Source organism: Microcebus murinus, chromosome 5 (genome assembly GCF_040939455.1).
Source record: "Microcebus murinus isolate Inina chromosome 5, M.murinus_Inina_mat1.0, whole genome shotgun sequence".
In the NCBI taxonomy this organism is placed as follows: Eukaryota; Metazoa; Chordata; class Mammalia; order Primates; family Cheirogaleidae; genus Microcebus; species Microcebus murinus.
Genome location: NC_134108.1, coordinates 105,438,381 through 105,453,433, shown reverse-complemented (window position 1 = coordinate 105,453,433; position 15,053 = coordinate 105,438,381). Strand labels below are relative to the sequence as shown.

General features: G+C 39.2%; 1 protein-coding gene across 1 annotated transcript in view; it reads left to right on the top strand.

Moving 5' to 3' along the window:
• DNAH8 (dynein axonemal heavy chain 8) overlaps nt 1-15,053 on the top strand; it is a 285,679-nt gene that overhangs the window by 67,500 nt on the left and 203,126 nt on the right. The window contains exons 19-23 of the mRNA XM_076003387.1: nt 148-264; nt 1,446-1,565; nt 8,109-8,241; nt 11,420-11,538; nt 13,419-13,525. Coding sequence (XP_075859502.1) covers nt 148-264; nt 1,446-1,565; nt 8,109-8,241; nt 11,420-11,538; nt 13,419-13,525 — 596 coding nt within the window. The remainder of the gene's footprint in view (nt 1-147; nt 265-1,445; nt 1,566-8,108; nt 8,242-11,419; nt 11,539-13,418; nt 13,526-15,053) is intronic.

Here is a 15,053-nt window from a genome sequence, read left to right as displayed (position 1 = left end):
AAAAAGTCATTTTTATTAGGTGTAATGGAGGGGAAATAAAGCTAAGAAAATATAACCTATAAACTTTGCAGGTAATAAAGGAAAGCCTTTTCTATAAACGTAGATGCTCCTGTTAACAGTGGAAGCTGCTATTTTTACTTTCTATAGGTGGAATGCGTGCTGAGGCAAGGGCTCACAATATTAACATGGTCATCCTTAACACTGGAAAGCTTCTTTCAAGAAGTTGAATCAGTTTTGGATATGTTCAATCAACTTTTAAAGAAGGTATGGTCGATAAATAAAAAAGGCTACATGCATTAATACTCAGAATGTAAGAAATAGTTTGATTATCTATGGATGCTTTTTAGAGGGTATGACTTTTCACTAACAGGATTATCAATTAAAAAAAAATAATGTCTTATGTTTCTTTTACTGCTTTGGGATCTTCCTTTAAGGTTGTCTGGTTCTTGAATCACCTTGCCTTTGGTATATTTAAATGGTAGCTCAACCTCACAGTGTAGTTTAGAAAATGGGATAATTGGGGACTGTTGAAGATGGCAGAATGGAGTGCTTAAATATTAATTAGTATTAATGCATCTAATATTAATTAGATGAGGCGATCATCTAATTGGAGACTCGTCTGTTCATTTCCGACATGTTTGCTGCATAGAACATGTATATCTTTTTTTTTTTTTTTTTTTTTGAGACAGAGTCTCGCTTTCTTGCCTAGGCTAGAGTGAGTGCCGTGGCGTCAGCCTAGCTCACAGCAACCTCAGACTCCTGGGCTCAAGCGATCCTCCTGCCTCAGCCTCCCGAGTAGCTGGGACTACAGGCACGAGCCACCATGCCGGCTGATTTTTTTATATTATATGTATTAGTTGGCCAATTAATTTCTTTCTATTTTTATGGTAGAGACGGGGTCTCGCTCAGGCTGGTTTTGAACTCCTGACCTTGAGCAATCCGCCCGCCTCGGCCTCCCAGAGTGCTAGGATTACAGGCGTGAGCCACCGCGCCTGGCCGAACATGTATATCTTTATCGATGTGTTAATCTGTCATGGCAGCTGAGTGTGATAGACAAACTCAGAGGCTTTGGAGTCAGATAAACCTGAGTGTGGGATTCTCTGGATTTTACTAGCTCTGCGTTCCTCCCCAGCTCACTTTACTCCTCTGAGCCTTGGTATCCTTAGGTGGAAAGCTTGGGGTGTTAATGTCTCATGTGCTGGAATGAGGATTACAGAAGATATCACATATGAGGTTATGGTACATGTTGCTGCTCAAGAAAAATTTAGTTTCACGTCAAGCTTTCTTTGCAAATGTACTCCTAAAATTTTCACCAAATTATGCTTGGCTCAGGATGCAGGTTTCCAGATTCAGCCTGCTAAATTAATTTATAGCCCAAGCACATTTTAGATGAAAAGCTAGCTATAAAGGAGAAGTTTTGTTCACATTTTTTTCTTTGTTGGTAGATCAATGACTTGTGTGAAATGCATATTGATACAGTTCTAAAGGAGATAGCCAAAACTGTGTTAATTTCCCTGTCTGAAACTGGTGCTACCAAAGTAGAAGATATGCTGACCCTCAATGAGGTATGCATTTATTTATTATAATTATAATCACAGAAATACTGGTTTATAAACCTAAAATATGAGTTGGTAATTTAACAGTAGAAATCTGAGTCAGTAGCTGTTTTTGGATATCTTCTGCTCCAAAAGTTTACACGGCTTCAACAATTGAAGCCCACGGCTGCACCCCAGATGGTATCTTTTTTTTTTTTTTTTTTTTTTTTTGAGACAGAGTCTCGCTTTGTTGCCCAGGCTAGAGTGAGTGCCGTGGCGTCAGCCTAGCTCACAGCAACCTCAAACTCCTGGGCTCGAGTGATCCTTCTGCCTCAGCCTCCCGGGTAGCTGGGACTACAGGCATGCGCCACCATGTCCGGCTAATTTTTTTTTATATATATATCAGTTGGCCAATTAATTTCTTTCTATTAATAGTAGAGACGGGGTCTCGCTCTTGCTCAGGCTGGTTTTGAACTCCTGACCTTGAGCAATCCGCCCGCCTCGGCCTCCCAAGAGCTAGGATTACAGGCGTGAGCCACAGCGCCCGGCCTCCCAGATGGTATCTTAACTGATGTCCTCCACCTAATGCCGGAGTTCCCTGGGGCTCTGTCACTGGTTCATGGCTCTTCTTCCTCTGAGTACTACCAGGGCCATATCATCTTTCTTGTGGCTTTAACTACAACATATTTTCCCTCTAAGTCACTCAGAAACCTGGGGACTCATCTGGACTCCTTCCATCACTTCTGTTTCCTAAATCCAGACAGTCTTAAGGCTTAGCTGGGTTTTGCCTCTTACTCAGGTTTTGCTGGAGTTGCCTCTTCTTTTCATGCCTATTATCAGGTTCCAGGTCAGGCCCTTAATGCTTACTTTGAGTTTATCAATCGATGTGATCTAACTGGTCTCTGTGCCTCTATCTTTGGCCCCAACATATCTACCCACATTGCCATCAAATCTGACTGTGAAACTCTCCAGCTTAAGTCCTTCAGTGACAGAGACACCTGGTCCTTACAGGACAAAATCTAACCTCCTTAGCATTGCATTACATTGCAATTATTTGGATACCTATTTATCCTCTTTGGACTCGAAAGCATGAAGAGAGGAACCCTGTCTAGTCATTTTCAAGGCCTGCCACATAACACAGTCTTTCTCAAAAGCACTAAATTTACGTCTTGAACTGAACTCTTTGTTCTGTCCTGCCTGCTGTGCTTCCATTGCACCCATTCTGCTGGTTTGGATCACCTTGCTGGTGTCCTTTTCAAGACAACCACAGATGGCTCCATTTCCAGGGGTCCAGTCTGGCCCATGGGAAACAGGTGTGTTTGTCCCTTTCTGTGGAAGTGCAGCCTCTTCTCCTCAGAACATCTCTTTTTGCCTGCAGGGGTGAGGAGTGAGGGTAGCTAGCCAGGTTCTCACCTCAGGACTGCTCAGGCATGGGTCAGCCCTCTACACCCAAATTCTAGAGGGAGATTCCCCATGCTTATCTCTACTGAATCTACTAATGAGTGAGCAAGCTTCCCTTCTATAACCTCAAGTTGGGCAGAGGGCTGAAAGCTGCCTTACCTCTTCTTTGGTAAGAACTGCCTTCTTCATAATGTATATGGTCTTAAAATTATTTATTCTCAGTTTGGGGCCTTGGCTATAACTGAGAGAACACTAAATAACCCATTTTAATATCCTGTTCTTGGTGCATTCAAGTTTAAGATGGTTATATCTTCCTGGGCATTTGTTCCTTTTCACATTATGGAGTAACTTTTTATCCATTTTGTTTGATATTAATGTATTATACCAGCTTTTTTAGGTTATTATTTTTCAGTTGTATATTTTTCCATTTTATTATTTTCAACCTTTGTAGCTTCTCTTATTTTAGGTTTTTCTCTTATGAAGAATATTTAGCTGTATTTTGTTTTTAATCTACTCTGAAAATCTGTTGTTTTTTTTAAAACTGGTAATTTTAGCCTATTCTGCTCTTTGCTATTTCTGCCAACTCTTGCTCAGAGTGGCTTGAGAAACAATCTCGATGTGTTTTACATGTTGGACTGTGAACAAACACACATATGTGCATTTGTGGGAATCCTGGACCACCTTGGTTGAGAACCTGTCTCTTTTTATCCATACCTATGTGGTGCCTAGGAGCTTCACCAACTTGGGACAACTTTATGTTAGGCTGTGTGAACTCAAGCCCCAAACCTGTGTGAGGGTAACCTAGTGTTTATGAATTCCCAAGGGAGAATTTGTTCTCCCCAGCCCCAAGCCTCAACCAAGATAGCTACCTTTCTTTTCTAGCCCACCCTTTCCCAGAGGTCTTTGCCTTTGATTTGCCCGATGTTATGTGGGGGATGAGGATGGGGTAGATCTTAGTTCTAGCCTCCCACCCTTATGAGGGATCCAAGGTCTTATTTTTATTTTTTGGGGGTTATGAGGGAAAAAAGCTCTAATAGAAGCTGTAGTTTCAGCTTATTTTTCATTTTAGGTCCATGCTTTTTGTTTTGTTTTTAATTAAGGTATAGCATATACACAGAAAAGTGTGCAAGTCTTAAGTGCAATGAATGTTTACATATGATACATCCTTGTAACATTTAATGAATGTTTACATATGATACACCTTTGTAACTCTCTCCAAGAACAAGATATAGAATACTTTCTTTACTCCAAATGACTCCTCTGTGGTCCATTCCAGGAAACACCTCCCTCATATCCCCAGAAGTGACCACCATTTGAATTCTATCACTGTATATTAGTTTTGTCTGATTTTGAATTTCATATAAATGGAATCATACAGTGTATATTCTTTATGTCTGATTTCTTTTGCTCAATGTTACAGTTGTGTGATTCATCTATGTAATTGTGTGAAGCATTAGTTCTTCAGTCCCTTGCTGTATAGCATTCCATTGTATACATTTATTACAATTTATCCAATCTACCATGTTGAGGGCATTTGGATAGTTTATAGCTTTTGGTTGTACACTGAGCATTCTTATACATGATTTTTTTGTAGACTCAAGCACTAAATTTGGTGGGTATATACCCAGAAGTGAGATTTCTGAGTCATAGATTATGAATGTATTTATCTTTAGTAGAAACTGTCTTTTTAGAGTTTGTCTGTTTGAATTAGGGGACAGATGGTTTCAGGTATTACACTTGATTTCTATGTCTCTTAAGTGTTAAAATCATCCCCACCACGCCCACTGATTTTTTTTGGCTTGCAACTTTTTTATTGTGGTAAAATATACTAACATAAAATTTACCATATCAACTATTTTAAGTGTGCAATTCACTGGCATTAAGTATATTCACAGTGTTGGGTAACCATCGCCATTATCTGTTTACAAAACCTTTTCATTATTCCAAACTGAAATTCTGTACCTATCATATAATAATTCTCCAGTGGTGGTGCTAAGTCTCAATACTGCAAGTCAAGATGCAGGAGGCAGAATTCTGAAGAGCACCTTTGCCAACCAGTGTGCCCCAGACTCTTGCCCTGGAGTGACCTAAGATCTAGTAACAGTTGGGCTACCTCCCTACAAACCTACCATTAGGTAGGCCATTATAGTGAAGCCAAGTCAGATCACACCCTAATTTTGGGGGACAAGGGTCATTTGGGCCAAGCAGTAGTTTCAGACCATATTTGGGAATCAGGACTGCTTGTAGTCAGGGCAGCATTCCTTGTCTTGGCGCATCTAAGGGTGGATAGATTATATTAATTATTAAAAAGCTTTCTTCTTTTAGTTTCAAATCATTCCTTCTATTCTGTGGTCCTGGGGCCAGGACTGTAAGCTATGTTTCTCCTTGGCCAGCTGGCTCCTTTTAGACTTTGCTCATATGTTAACTCTATGTTGTAATCTTTGAAGAACTCTGAGACTGTTTTCCAAAGTGGCTGTATCATTCCCACCAGGGTTCTAATTTATCTACGTCCTTGCCAACACTTGTTCATTATACCATCCTAGTGTATGTGAAGTGGTATCTGATTATAGTTTTGATTTGCATTTCCCTAATGGCTAGTAATGTTGAACATCATTTTATGTACTTATTAACCTTTCATATATGTTCCTTCAGAAACATCTATTAAAATTGTTTGCTCACTTTTAAATGGGGTATTTGTCTTTATATTTTTGAGTTGTTAGTTTTTTTTAATAGATACTAGTCCCTTATCAGATATATGGTTTACAAAAATTTTCTCTTATTCTGTGGGTTGCCTTTTCACTTTCTTGATGGTGTTTTTTTTTTTTTTTTTTGAGACAGAGTCTTATTCTCTTGCCTGGGCTAGAGTGCCGTGGCATCAGCCTAGCTCACAGTGACCTCAAACTCCTGGGCTCAGGCAATCCTCCTGCCTCAGTCTCCCAGGTAGCTGGGACTACAGGCACGCACCACTGTGCCTGGCTATTTTTTTCTATTTTTAGTTGTTTTGGCTAATTTCTTTCTATTTTTAGTAGAGACGGGGTCTCACTCTTGCTCAGGCTGGTCTCGAACTCCTGAGCTCAAGCAATCCTCCTGTCTCAGCCTCCCAGAGTGCTAGGATTACAGGCTTGAGCTACCGTGCTCAGCCTTGATGGTGTTCTTTAAAGCATAAAAGTTTTTGATTTTGATGAAATCTAGTTTATTAAATTTTTCTTTTGTTTCTCCGCTTTCAGTGTTGTATGTAAGAATACTTTGCCTATTCCAAGGTCATGAAGATTTATGCCTATATTTTTTCTAAGAGTTTTTTTTAGTTTTAGCTCTTAAATTTGGTTCTATGATCCATTTTGAGTTAATTTCTTTGTATGGTACAAGGAAAGGGTCCAGTTTCATTCTTTTGCAAGTGGATATTCAGTTGTCCCATCACGAGTTGTTGAGTCCCATTAACTTTTTATTGTATAGTATTGGAAACATATAGAAGAATTTATATGGCATTCTTCCATTTGTTCTGGTGCATATGTTCTTTCATTTTGTCGAGGTTTCTGGAGATATCAGAGGAATGCCAGGATAAACGTGTGTGATCAATCTGCCAAATCTAACTATCAGTGTCTGGTTCCTTTCTTAGGGGATTTCAAAGTAGGGGTGTTTATAAACACATGCATCCAATCTGCCATGACCTGCTGGAAGGCTCTACTTGTTTAACACCCATTTTCCTTGCTAGACTTGAGTGGCTCCCAGCCCCTGTTGCCGTTTCAAAGGTTAGCACTGCGTTGCATAAATTAAAAAGGATGAAATGAATGAATAATGGAGCAAGGTCAGAAGAGTTAGTGGGGTGGACTGGATTAGAGAATGTCTGCGGGTAGGAACAGGAGCACCATTTTCCCTGAGACTGAAAAAAGGTGAGAATGGGTTCAGATACAGATGAGAAGGTCAAGAAAGGAACGTGTTAAGCAGAATATGGGGAATATGGGCCCTCCCAAGGCTTATCAGGAAAGAAGTTTGCATGAACAGACTTGGGATCCTCTGCAGCTGTATTCTTGAAGCCATGTTGGCTGTTCCTGTTTGCTTTTCTCTTTCCTGAAGTGCATGGATGTTGTAGGCATCTCAAAAGACTTACTCAGTTTTGTAAACCAGTTATCCTTTCTGACTTTGGTTCTCAGCTTCTTCTTTAAGCCTTTGCTGACTATTGGAAAAGTTCAGAAAGACAAAATACAGGCTTTTAGAATCAGACAAAATTGGTTGTAGATCTGAGTTCTTTCCAACTACTGTGTGACCCGGGAAAATTCCTTCTTTTTTCTGAGCCTTGGTTTTCTCTTCTGTGAAATGGGGACAATGATGCTAAATATCTCAACAGTTTGTTTTTCAATTAAATGAGTTAATACATGTAAAACTCTTAAATTGATGCCTGGCAATACAACACCATGCTCAAAAACTCCTTATCTCATTTAACTCTCAAAGCAACACTTTCTTTTTTTTTTTTTTTTTTTTTTTGAGACAGAGTCTCGCTTTGTTGCCCAGGCTAGAGTGAGTGCCGTGGCGTCAGCCTAGCTCACAGCAACCTCACACTCCTGGGCTCGAGCGATCCTTCTGCCTCAGCCTCCCGAGTAGCTGGGACTACAGGCATGCGCCACCATGCCCGGCTAATTTTTTATATACATATCAGTTGGCCAATTAATTTCTTTCCATTTATAGTAGAGACGGGGTCTCGCTCTTGCTCAGGCTGGTTTTGAACTCCTGACCTTGAGCAATCCGCCCGCCTCGGCCTCCCAGAGAGCTAGGATTACAGCCGTGAGCCACCGCGCCCGGCCAAAGCAACACTTTCGATTGTCCTTTTTAAAAACCATGTCTCATTTTCAACTTTTGACATCATTTTTCTACTCCTTCAGCCTTTTCCCTCCCACCCATATGAATGTGAAGGCAGAGCTCTATGTTTGATTGAGTTCAGACACAACCCAGAGACTTGGGGTTTTTCTTCTTTCTCCCATTCTTTGCTTAGGCCTTAGCAGCTATGCTTTTAGCCATTGATAAATTTGGATCTAAAACATTGTACCAATGGCAACTATCTCTAGTTTTTTTTTTCAAGTGAAGTTAATTACAGTTTTATAAATTAAAGTCATAGTAATAATTTTCACAGTGTTTTTTAAGTATCTGGAATTGAATAGTCATTTCTTTATTTAATAGACATATACAAAAGAATGGGCTGATATTCTAAACCACAAAAGTAGGCATGTGGAAGAAGCTGTCAAAGAACTTATATTAATATTTGAAAACATTTATGAAGTTAAATACACCGGGAAAACAGGTAATCTCACTTGTTATGATGTTTGAATCACAAGGTCCACAGATCTGTCCTCGTATGTCCTCCTGTTTGGCAGGTACCAAATTCCAAGCTCCCGGAAGGAAAGCAGGTGTTCAGCAGAAGCCACATTGTTTGTGCAGGCAGCTTACGCCCAGAGAGCTCTTTCTGTCAGTCAGAGAATGGTGGAAGCCCTTCTGAAATCCTGGTTCCCAAACCAAGAGCCATCTTTAAAGCAGGGCTGTCTATGGATACCAGTCTTAGGCCTGTTATGCTAATTTTGTTGTTGTTGTTGTTCAGCATTCTAATCAAGTAACTTTGACTATTTGATTTATTTCACCTTTCTTTTTTTCTTTTTTAGAAAAGCAAACCAGGCAAAAGTAAATTCTACAATTTTCTTTAATCTGGAAAGAGTAATTTGGATGAGACTGTGTTTTAAGACTGTGTTTTTTTTCCCCAGACCCTTTTCTATATAGAATGTGCTATGCATTACCACTTAGAACTGTTTCAGGGGCTCTGGGCACAGCTAAATGGTACCTAGTTGAAGAGTGCATTCCCAAGGAAGCAAAGATCACGCTACAGCGTGTCTTCCTCACCATCCAGCACCCCCACTCCCAACTAAAGAATGACCTAAAAGCCTCTGTATCTTCACGGTCACTTTTGATTCTGCCCAAGCTCTCATCACCCTCATTCAGTTTGTCTGGGAATATGAGAACTGTCCTTACTTTACAGGTCTATTCAGGCAAATCTGTATGACAAGGTGCCTGCATTATTTTAAGTGGTTAAAATAACTTGACTTTGCTTGATTTCCTGTTCTCCTAATAGGTTCTAATAATTCCAGTAAATACATATTAATAAGCCCAAGAGATAAACTATTAAATTTGAAACCTCTTTATCAAGGGCAGAGAATTTTAAGAAAAGATTCCCTAGTAGATGAGTATTTTGCTTTCTGCTTCCTATGTTGTGGTTTAAGAACATGGGAGTTTTGGTTTTGCTTAGATTGTCCTGTCCTAGATATATATATATGTTTTGTCATACATTGGCAACCTCTTTATTTATTTATTTTTTTAATGTCTGTAAAATATATATATATATACACACATATATATACATTTTATTTCGGCATATTATGGGGGTACAGATTTTAAGGTTTCAATAAATGCCCATTCCCCCCTCTCCCCACAAGTCTGAGTCTCCAGCATGACCATCCCCCAGATGGTGCACATCTCACTCATTATATATGTATATACCTGCCCCCCTCCCCCCTCCCCCCTGCCCAATACCCTATTACTATAGTACCTATGTGTCCACTTAGGTGCTGCTCAGTTAATACCAATTTGCTGGTGAGTATATGTGGTGCTTGTTTTTCCATTCTTGGGAAACTTCACTTAATAGCATGGGTTCCGGCTCTAACCAGGAAGGCAACCTCTTTAATATGTAGGGACTAGATATTATAAAATTGAGACTCATTTGTCTGGTATATATACAATATATATAATACAACAAAGTTAAATGAAATGCACATAACATAGAGGGCAATGGATAAGCTGAAATTTTCTAGTAGCACAAACAAAACACATTTTGCAATTTTTTCCCTCCCACCTCCTTCAACTCAGTGAACAAGTACAAAGAGTAATTGTTTACAGACGTGGTTTTTGTGAATTTTAGCAAAAAGATATTTACAAAGTGGTATTTTACTATCTCTACATTTAACATATGTTGGGCACTTGTAAACATCTAGTAGACTAGATGTTTCAGGTAAGGATTTACTTTGTCCACTGTATACACAGCAGTATTGAATAAACTGCACGCATGTAACACTTATAATTTGAAAGTGTCTTTGAAATATGAACATTCTAGCCTAGAACCCTTCCCTACTCCACCAACCCAGTGGGCTATTATCCTCAAATTTTCAGAAGACAATCTTGCCTAAGAATTTAAAAACAAAAATGTACAAAATCTATTAGTTTACTAATTCTACTTTTGTCATAACACTGGCACCCTCTTTTAACATCTAGAAAGACTAGATGTAAGTTATGTCCTAGATATTTTGAATCTTTGGATATATTTGAAGAGAAATACTTATTTCATTTTAAAGTTTTCTTTTCAAGTTCCAAATAGAAACTGATTAGATAGAAGTTTGTAGTTGGAGGTTTTACTTTTTAGTATCATATGGAGTATGAGGGGATGTGTCTGTCAATCATGATCCCTGTTTGCCCAAATACCTGCTGTTGCCACCACCACCTGCTCAGAGAAGCAGTGTGAGGCTGGTTTTGTGCAAGGCAAGCCACTGACTGCACCAGGGGTGCGTTGCTAGCACAGAATGTGCCACCAGAGTTTTGAAAGAGACCTCAGAGATAGCTCTGCCTAACAGGGATGAGGTCAATTAGCTAATTACTAACATATTTAAACTAGGGAATCTGTGGGAAGTTGGCTTTTTGAGTGAGAGGAGAACATTCCAGTCAAGCAGAGAGCCCATGAAAGTGACATTATAAGAAGGGGGAGGAGGAGGGAGGGGAAGAGAGAGAGAGAGGGAGAGAAAAAGAGAAATCTGTGCCTAGAATAGTGGTTCTCAATGGGAGTAGGGGAGGGATTTTGCCTTCCAGGACACATTTGAAAATGTCTGGAGACATTTTTAGTTGTCACACAGCATGGGGCGTTTGCTACTTACTAAGCTTCTAGTGGACCAGGGTCAGGGATGCTACTAAACATCTATAGGACAGCACCCAACAGCAAAGAATTATCCAGCTCTAAATGTCTAGAGTGCTGAGGATAAGAAACTTTGAGCCTAAAATGAGTATGTACAGCCTGTCTTCTTTCTTCTTAGAGTTTTTCACTTAAACTAGTAACGTGTCAAAACCACAAAAACGTCATTTAATTGTTAGAAAACTCCAAAGGTAGACACATACTTTAGAAAGATAATAGGTAGAACCCAAATTTTTTCTTAATTCTAGATACTGAGGCAGTGTATATGTACAGAGCATATTTCTTAGCAGAATGACGAGTCTGTTGAGATGGGTGATTTAAATTGAATTCAAGGATGACTCCTATAGGAAAAAATGCAAAAAAAAAATTTTTTTTAAGTTTTTAAAGTAAGAGCTTTTAACAAAGAAGCTTCCTAAGAAGATTTGGCCATACAGAATAAACCTAATGCTTAAAAACTCAAATCTTGCATTTTTGTTTTATCCTTTTTCAGTAGAACAGCGGAAACATGTTGTTTTTGGAAGTGAAACAGAAGATGGTGAAAGCACTGACTATGAGGCTAATATTGCGAATGAGGTCGATACCAATGAAAAAGAAGACGAGTTTAAAAAGGTATTTATTGTGGAACAATTTCATGCAATTCAAAGAATTATGAATCATAGGATTATACATAACCCCAAATGGTGTTTCTCCCAGGCAGGTCTACAACCAATCTGTGTGTAATTTATAACAAAATTCATAAAATGAAATTTTTAATTTTACACTGTAGGATCAGGCAAGATATAACGGTCCTCACAATTTTCCCCAATATCTCCAACTTTTGATGTGATTCTGTTGATTACAATTTATGTACTTACCTCCGCCTGCTGTGATTGACAATGTCTTCTTCTATAGCAAATGTGACTTCTGGAATTGTAGTGCCAATCAATTTGACTGAGAGTGGAGAACTTTGTTCTCAGTTATTGTGTTTAGTAGAGTTATCCATATTGCAAGTCTAGATTCTGACTTACTTGGGGCCCAGGGATCTGCATTTTTAAAATAGGAGATGGATGGATGACCTGTATGGATGACCTGTGGCCTCTGCCCCAGCAGCAACCCTGGATGGGCAGATTTCACATTGTGTTGAAATGTGTTGAGAATAAAGGTTGAGAAAGAGGCATGAGGCTTCTTTTTCCTTGTTAGGCCATACCTTCTGGTCACATTTGAACTCTGAATGCTACTCCCCCATTCTCACTAATTCCTGCTTTCTCTTTCTCCCGTCAGTTTTCTTTTAATCCCCACCTTCTTTTCATTTTTTTCTCTATTTTACCCACTTTTACACACTGTAATACAGTTTTGGAAATAAACAGCACACATTTGTTCTACTTTCACCTTCTCGATCAAGGCTGATATCACCAGGTGATTGGGAAACACTTTTCGGTGGAGTCTGGACTGTAGCCTTAGACTTCTCCGTACCATGCACAGGCAGCTGTTAGCAACCAGTGGGAGTCAGCTGGAAGAGGATGTATACTCCCTCTCAGCAGTCTTTGTCTCCCAGTTGCATTCCTGTTTGACACTGGCTGTGGTTCTTAGGGCATGACTGAGTACCATCAGAGCCTCTCCAACTGGGCAATTGCTTGGAGCCACATTAGTGCAGTCACCTCCTGAGTAGCCTCAAGTCTCTCAAATCCCATCTCCCATATTGCTGCCAGAAGAGTCTAACAGAGAAATCTGATTATATCATACCTGTGCTTTAGCTTGATAATTCTCCATCCCTAACCATACCCCTTGCCACACTGAAAAGCTGTATTCTTCTTTGTTCATGGCTGCTGATAGCTCTCTCTTTTGACCCAACTCAACCTGCCTCACTTGCCTAGTCTCAGAGGGGCAAGGTTTTAGAGCAGGGAGTGGCAGTATGACCAGAACCTGGCCCCAGATGTATGATTCACCTTACAAGCAAGATGTGGGCCAGACCCCTCACCGCCGGGCCCAATACCTGGCCTATGCTCTGACCAGTAAGCTTGGCCAGTCCTCCCAAGGGAAGAAAGGGTATGGAGAGAGTCATAGTTTCGTCCCATGTGTTTTGGGTATTGTGTATTTTATAATATATGTGTCCACCAAGCTGAGCTTCTTGAGGGTGGAGACTATTCATCCCCTTGTGCCCACTCCCTTAAGCATTGAGAAATGCATCACACAAAGTCCTTCACTTCTGTTGGGGGAGTTATTGAGTATGGAGAAAACCAGGATTTTTTAATAAGCTATTTTTGAATTTTGGCTTTTGAATAAGTCCTTCTGGTTTGCTAGGGTGTTTATGCAAGCACATTTTTTCATATATTTTTATTTGTCTAAAAAATCAGACAGGTAATTTAGGATTGAATTTATTTCTACAATATCAGTGAAATTGTATAATTTGTTATTTTTCACCTTTCACTTGTCACTTCTAATATTGTATCATTGCTTTGGGGATGTTAGAGGTTTTTTGAAAAACCATTTAATATGATTTATTATTACAGGAATGTAAAGAGGTCTATGCTTTTTTCTCTCATCAATTACTAGACAGTCTTCAAAAAGCTACACGGTTATCTTTGGACACAATGAAAAGAAGAATATTTGTTGCAACGTAAGTTGAAAATATGCTAAATATGTCTGGTGATGCTACCTGTCATAATATAATGCTAATAGCATTTCGTATTTTATTAATATATTAATGTTTAAAAATTATAACATTTAAAATATAGCATTCATTAAAAGACTATATGAAACATTTATGTAATACTACAAGACCCATGATCAGATGAACAACCATGTTCCTAGCACCCTGCCTGAGATAAAGAAGACTACCAGTCCCCTCACTGGTTTTCTCCCTGCTCATCCAAAGGAAACCACTATCCTGAACTTTGTGTTTATCATTGTCTTGGTTTGCCTTACAGGTTTGTATCCCAAATCAATGTATCATTTAATTTTGCCCTGTCTCCTGCTAAGAGTAGATTTACTGGGTTCTAGCGTATGTGCATGCCTCGTTTTACCAGGCAATACCTTACATGAGAGTGCCCAAGTACAAGTATCTTTTTGATAAAATGACTTTTTTTCCTTTGAGTATATACCCAGTAGTGGGATTGCTGGATCAAATGGTAGGTCTACTTTTAGTTCTCTGAGGAATCTCCATACTATTCTCCATAGAGGTTGCACTAGTTTGCAGTGCCACCAACAGTGTGTAAGTGTATTCTTTTCTCTCCACATCCATGCTAGCAGCTATTGTTTTGGGACTTTTTGATAAAAGCCTTTCTCACTGGGGTTAGGTGATATCGCATTGTGGTTTTGATTTGCATGTCCCTGATGATTAGTGATGTTGAGCATTTTTTCATACGTGTACTGGCCATTCATCTATCTTCTTCTGAAAAGCTTCTGTGCATGTCTTTTGCTCACTTTTTAAGCACTTCGGTACGAGCATCGACTATAATCCACAGCCACAGCTGAACACGCACAGCCGAGTGTCGACTATAGTCGACAGCCACAGATGAACCGAACATCGACTTTAGCCGACAGCCGTGATATCACTTTTCTAATTTTTCATTTATCAAAATAAAATTGTGAATATTTAAAAATAATGTAATAAAAACATATGTATATGTTACCTATTTTGATTTACATTACAAGTAAAGCTGCCTGTAAAGTAAAACAAGCTTTCAGTAGCTTTAAAGCTTTCCTCATCACACAAGAGCAAAATGGACTCATTGTCAATGCACAGCACAAACTATCGTGCAGACTATAAGTGCTGGCTGTGGGCAAGCTTTCGTGTTCAGTGAGCGCCCTACTGAAGTGGTTAAGGGGGTTGTTTGATTTTTTTCTTCCTGAGTTGCTTGAGTTCTTTGTATATTCTGGTTATTAGCCCTTTATCAGATGTGTAGCATGAGAGTATTTTCTGCTATTCTGTAGGTTTTCTATTCGCTCTGTTTCCTTGACATGCAAAAGCTATTTAATTTAATGAAGTCCCATTTATTAATTTTAGTTATTGCTGTGATTGCCATTGTGGTCTTCTTCATAAATTCTTTGCCTAGGCTAATATCTGGAAGAGTTTTTACATTTTTTTCCTAGAATTCTTATTGTTTCATGTCTTAGGTTTAAGTCTGTTATCCATCTTGAATTAA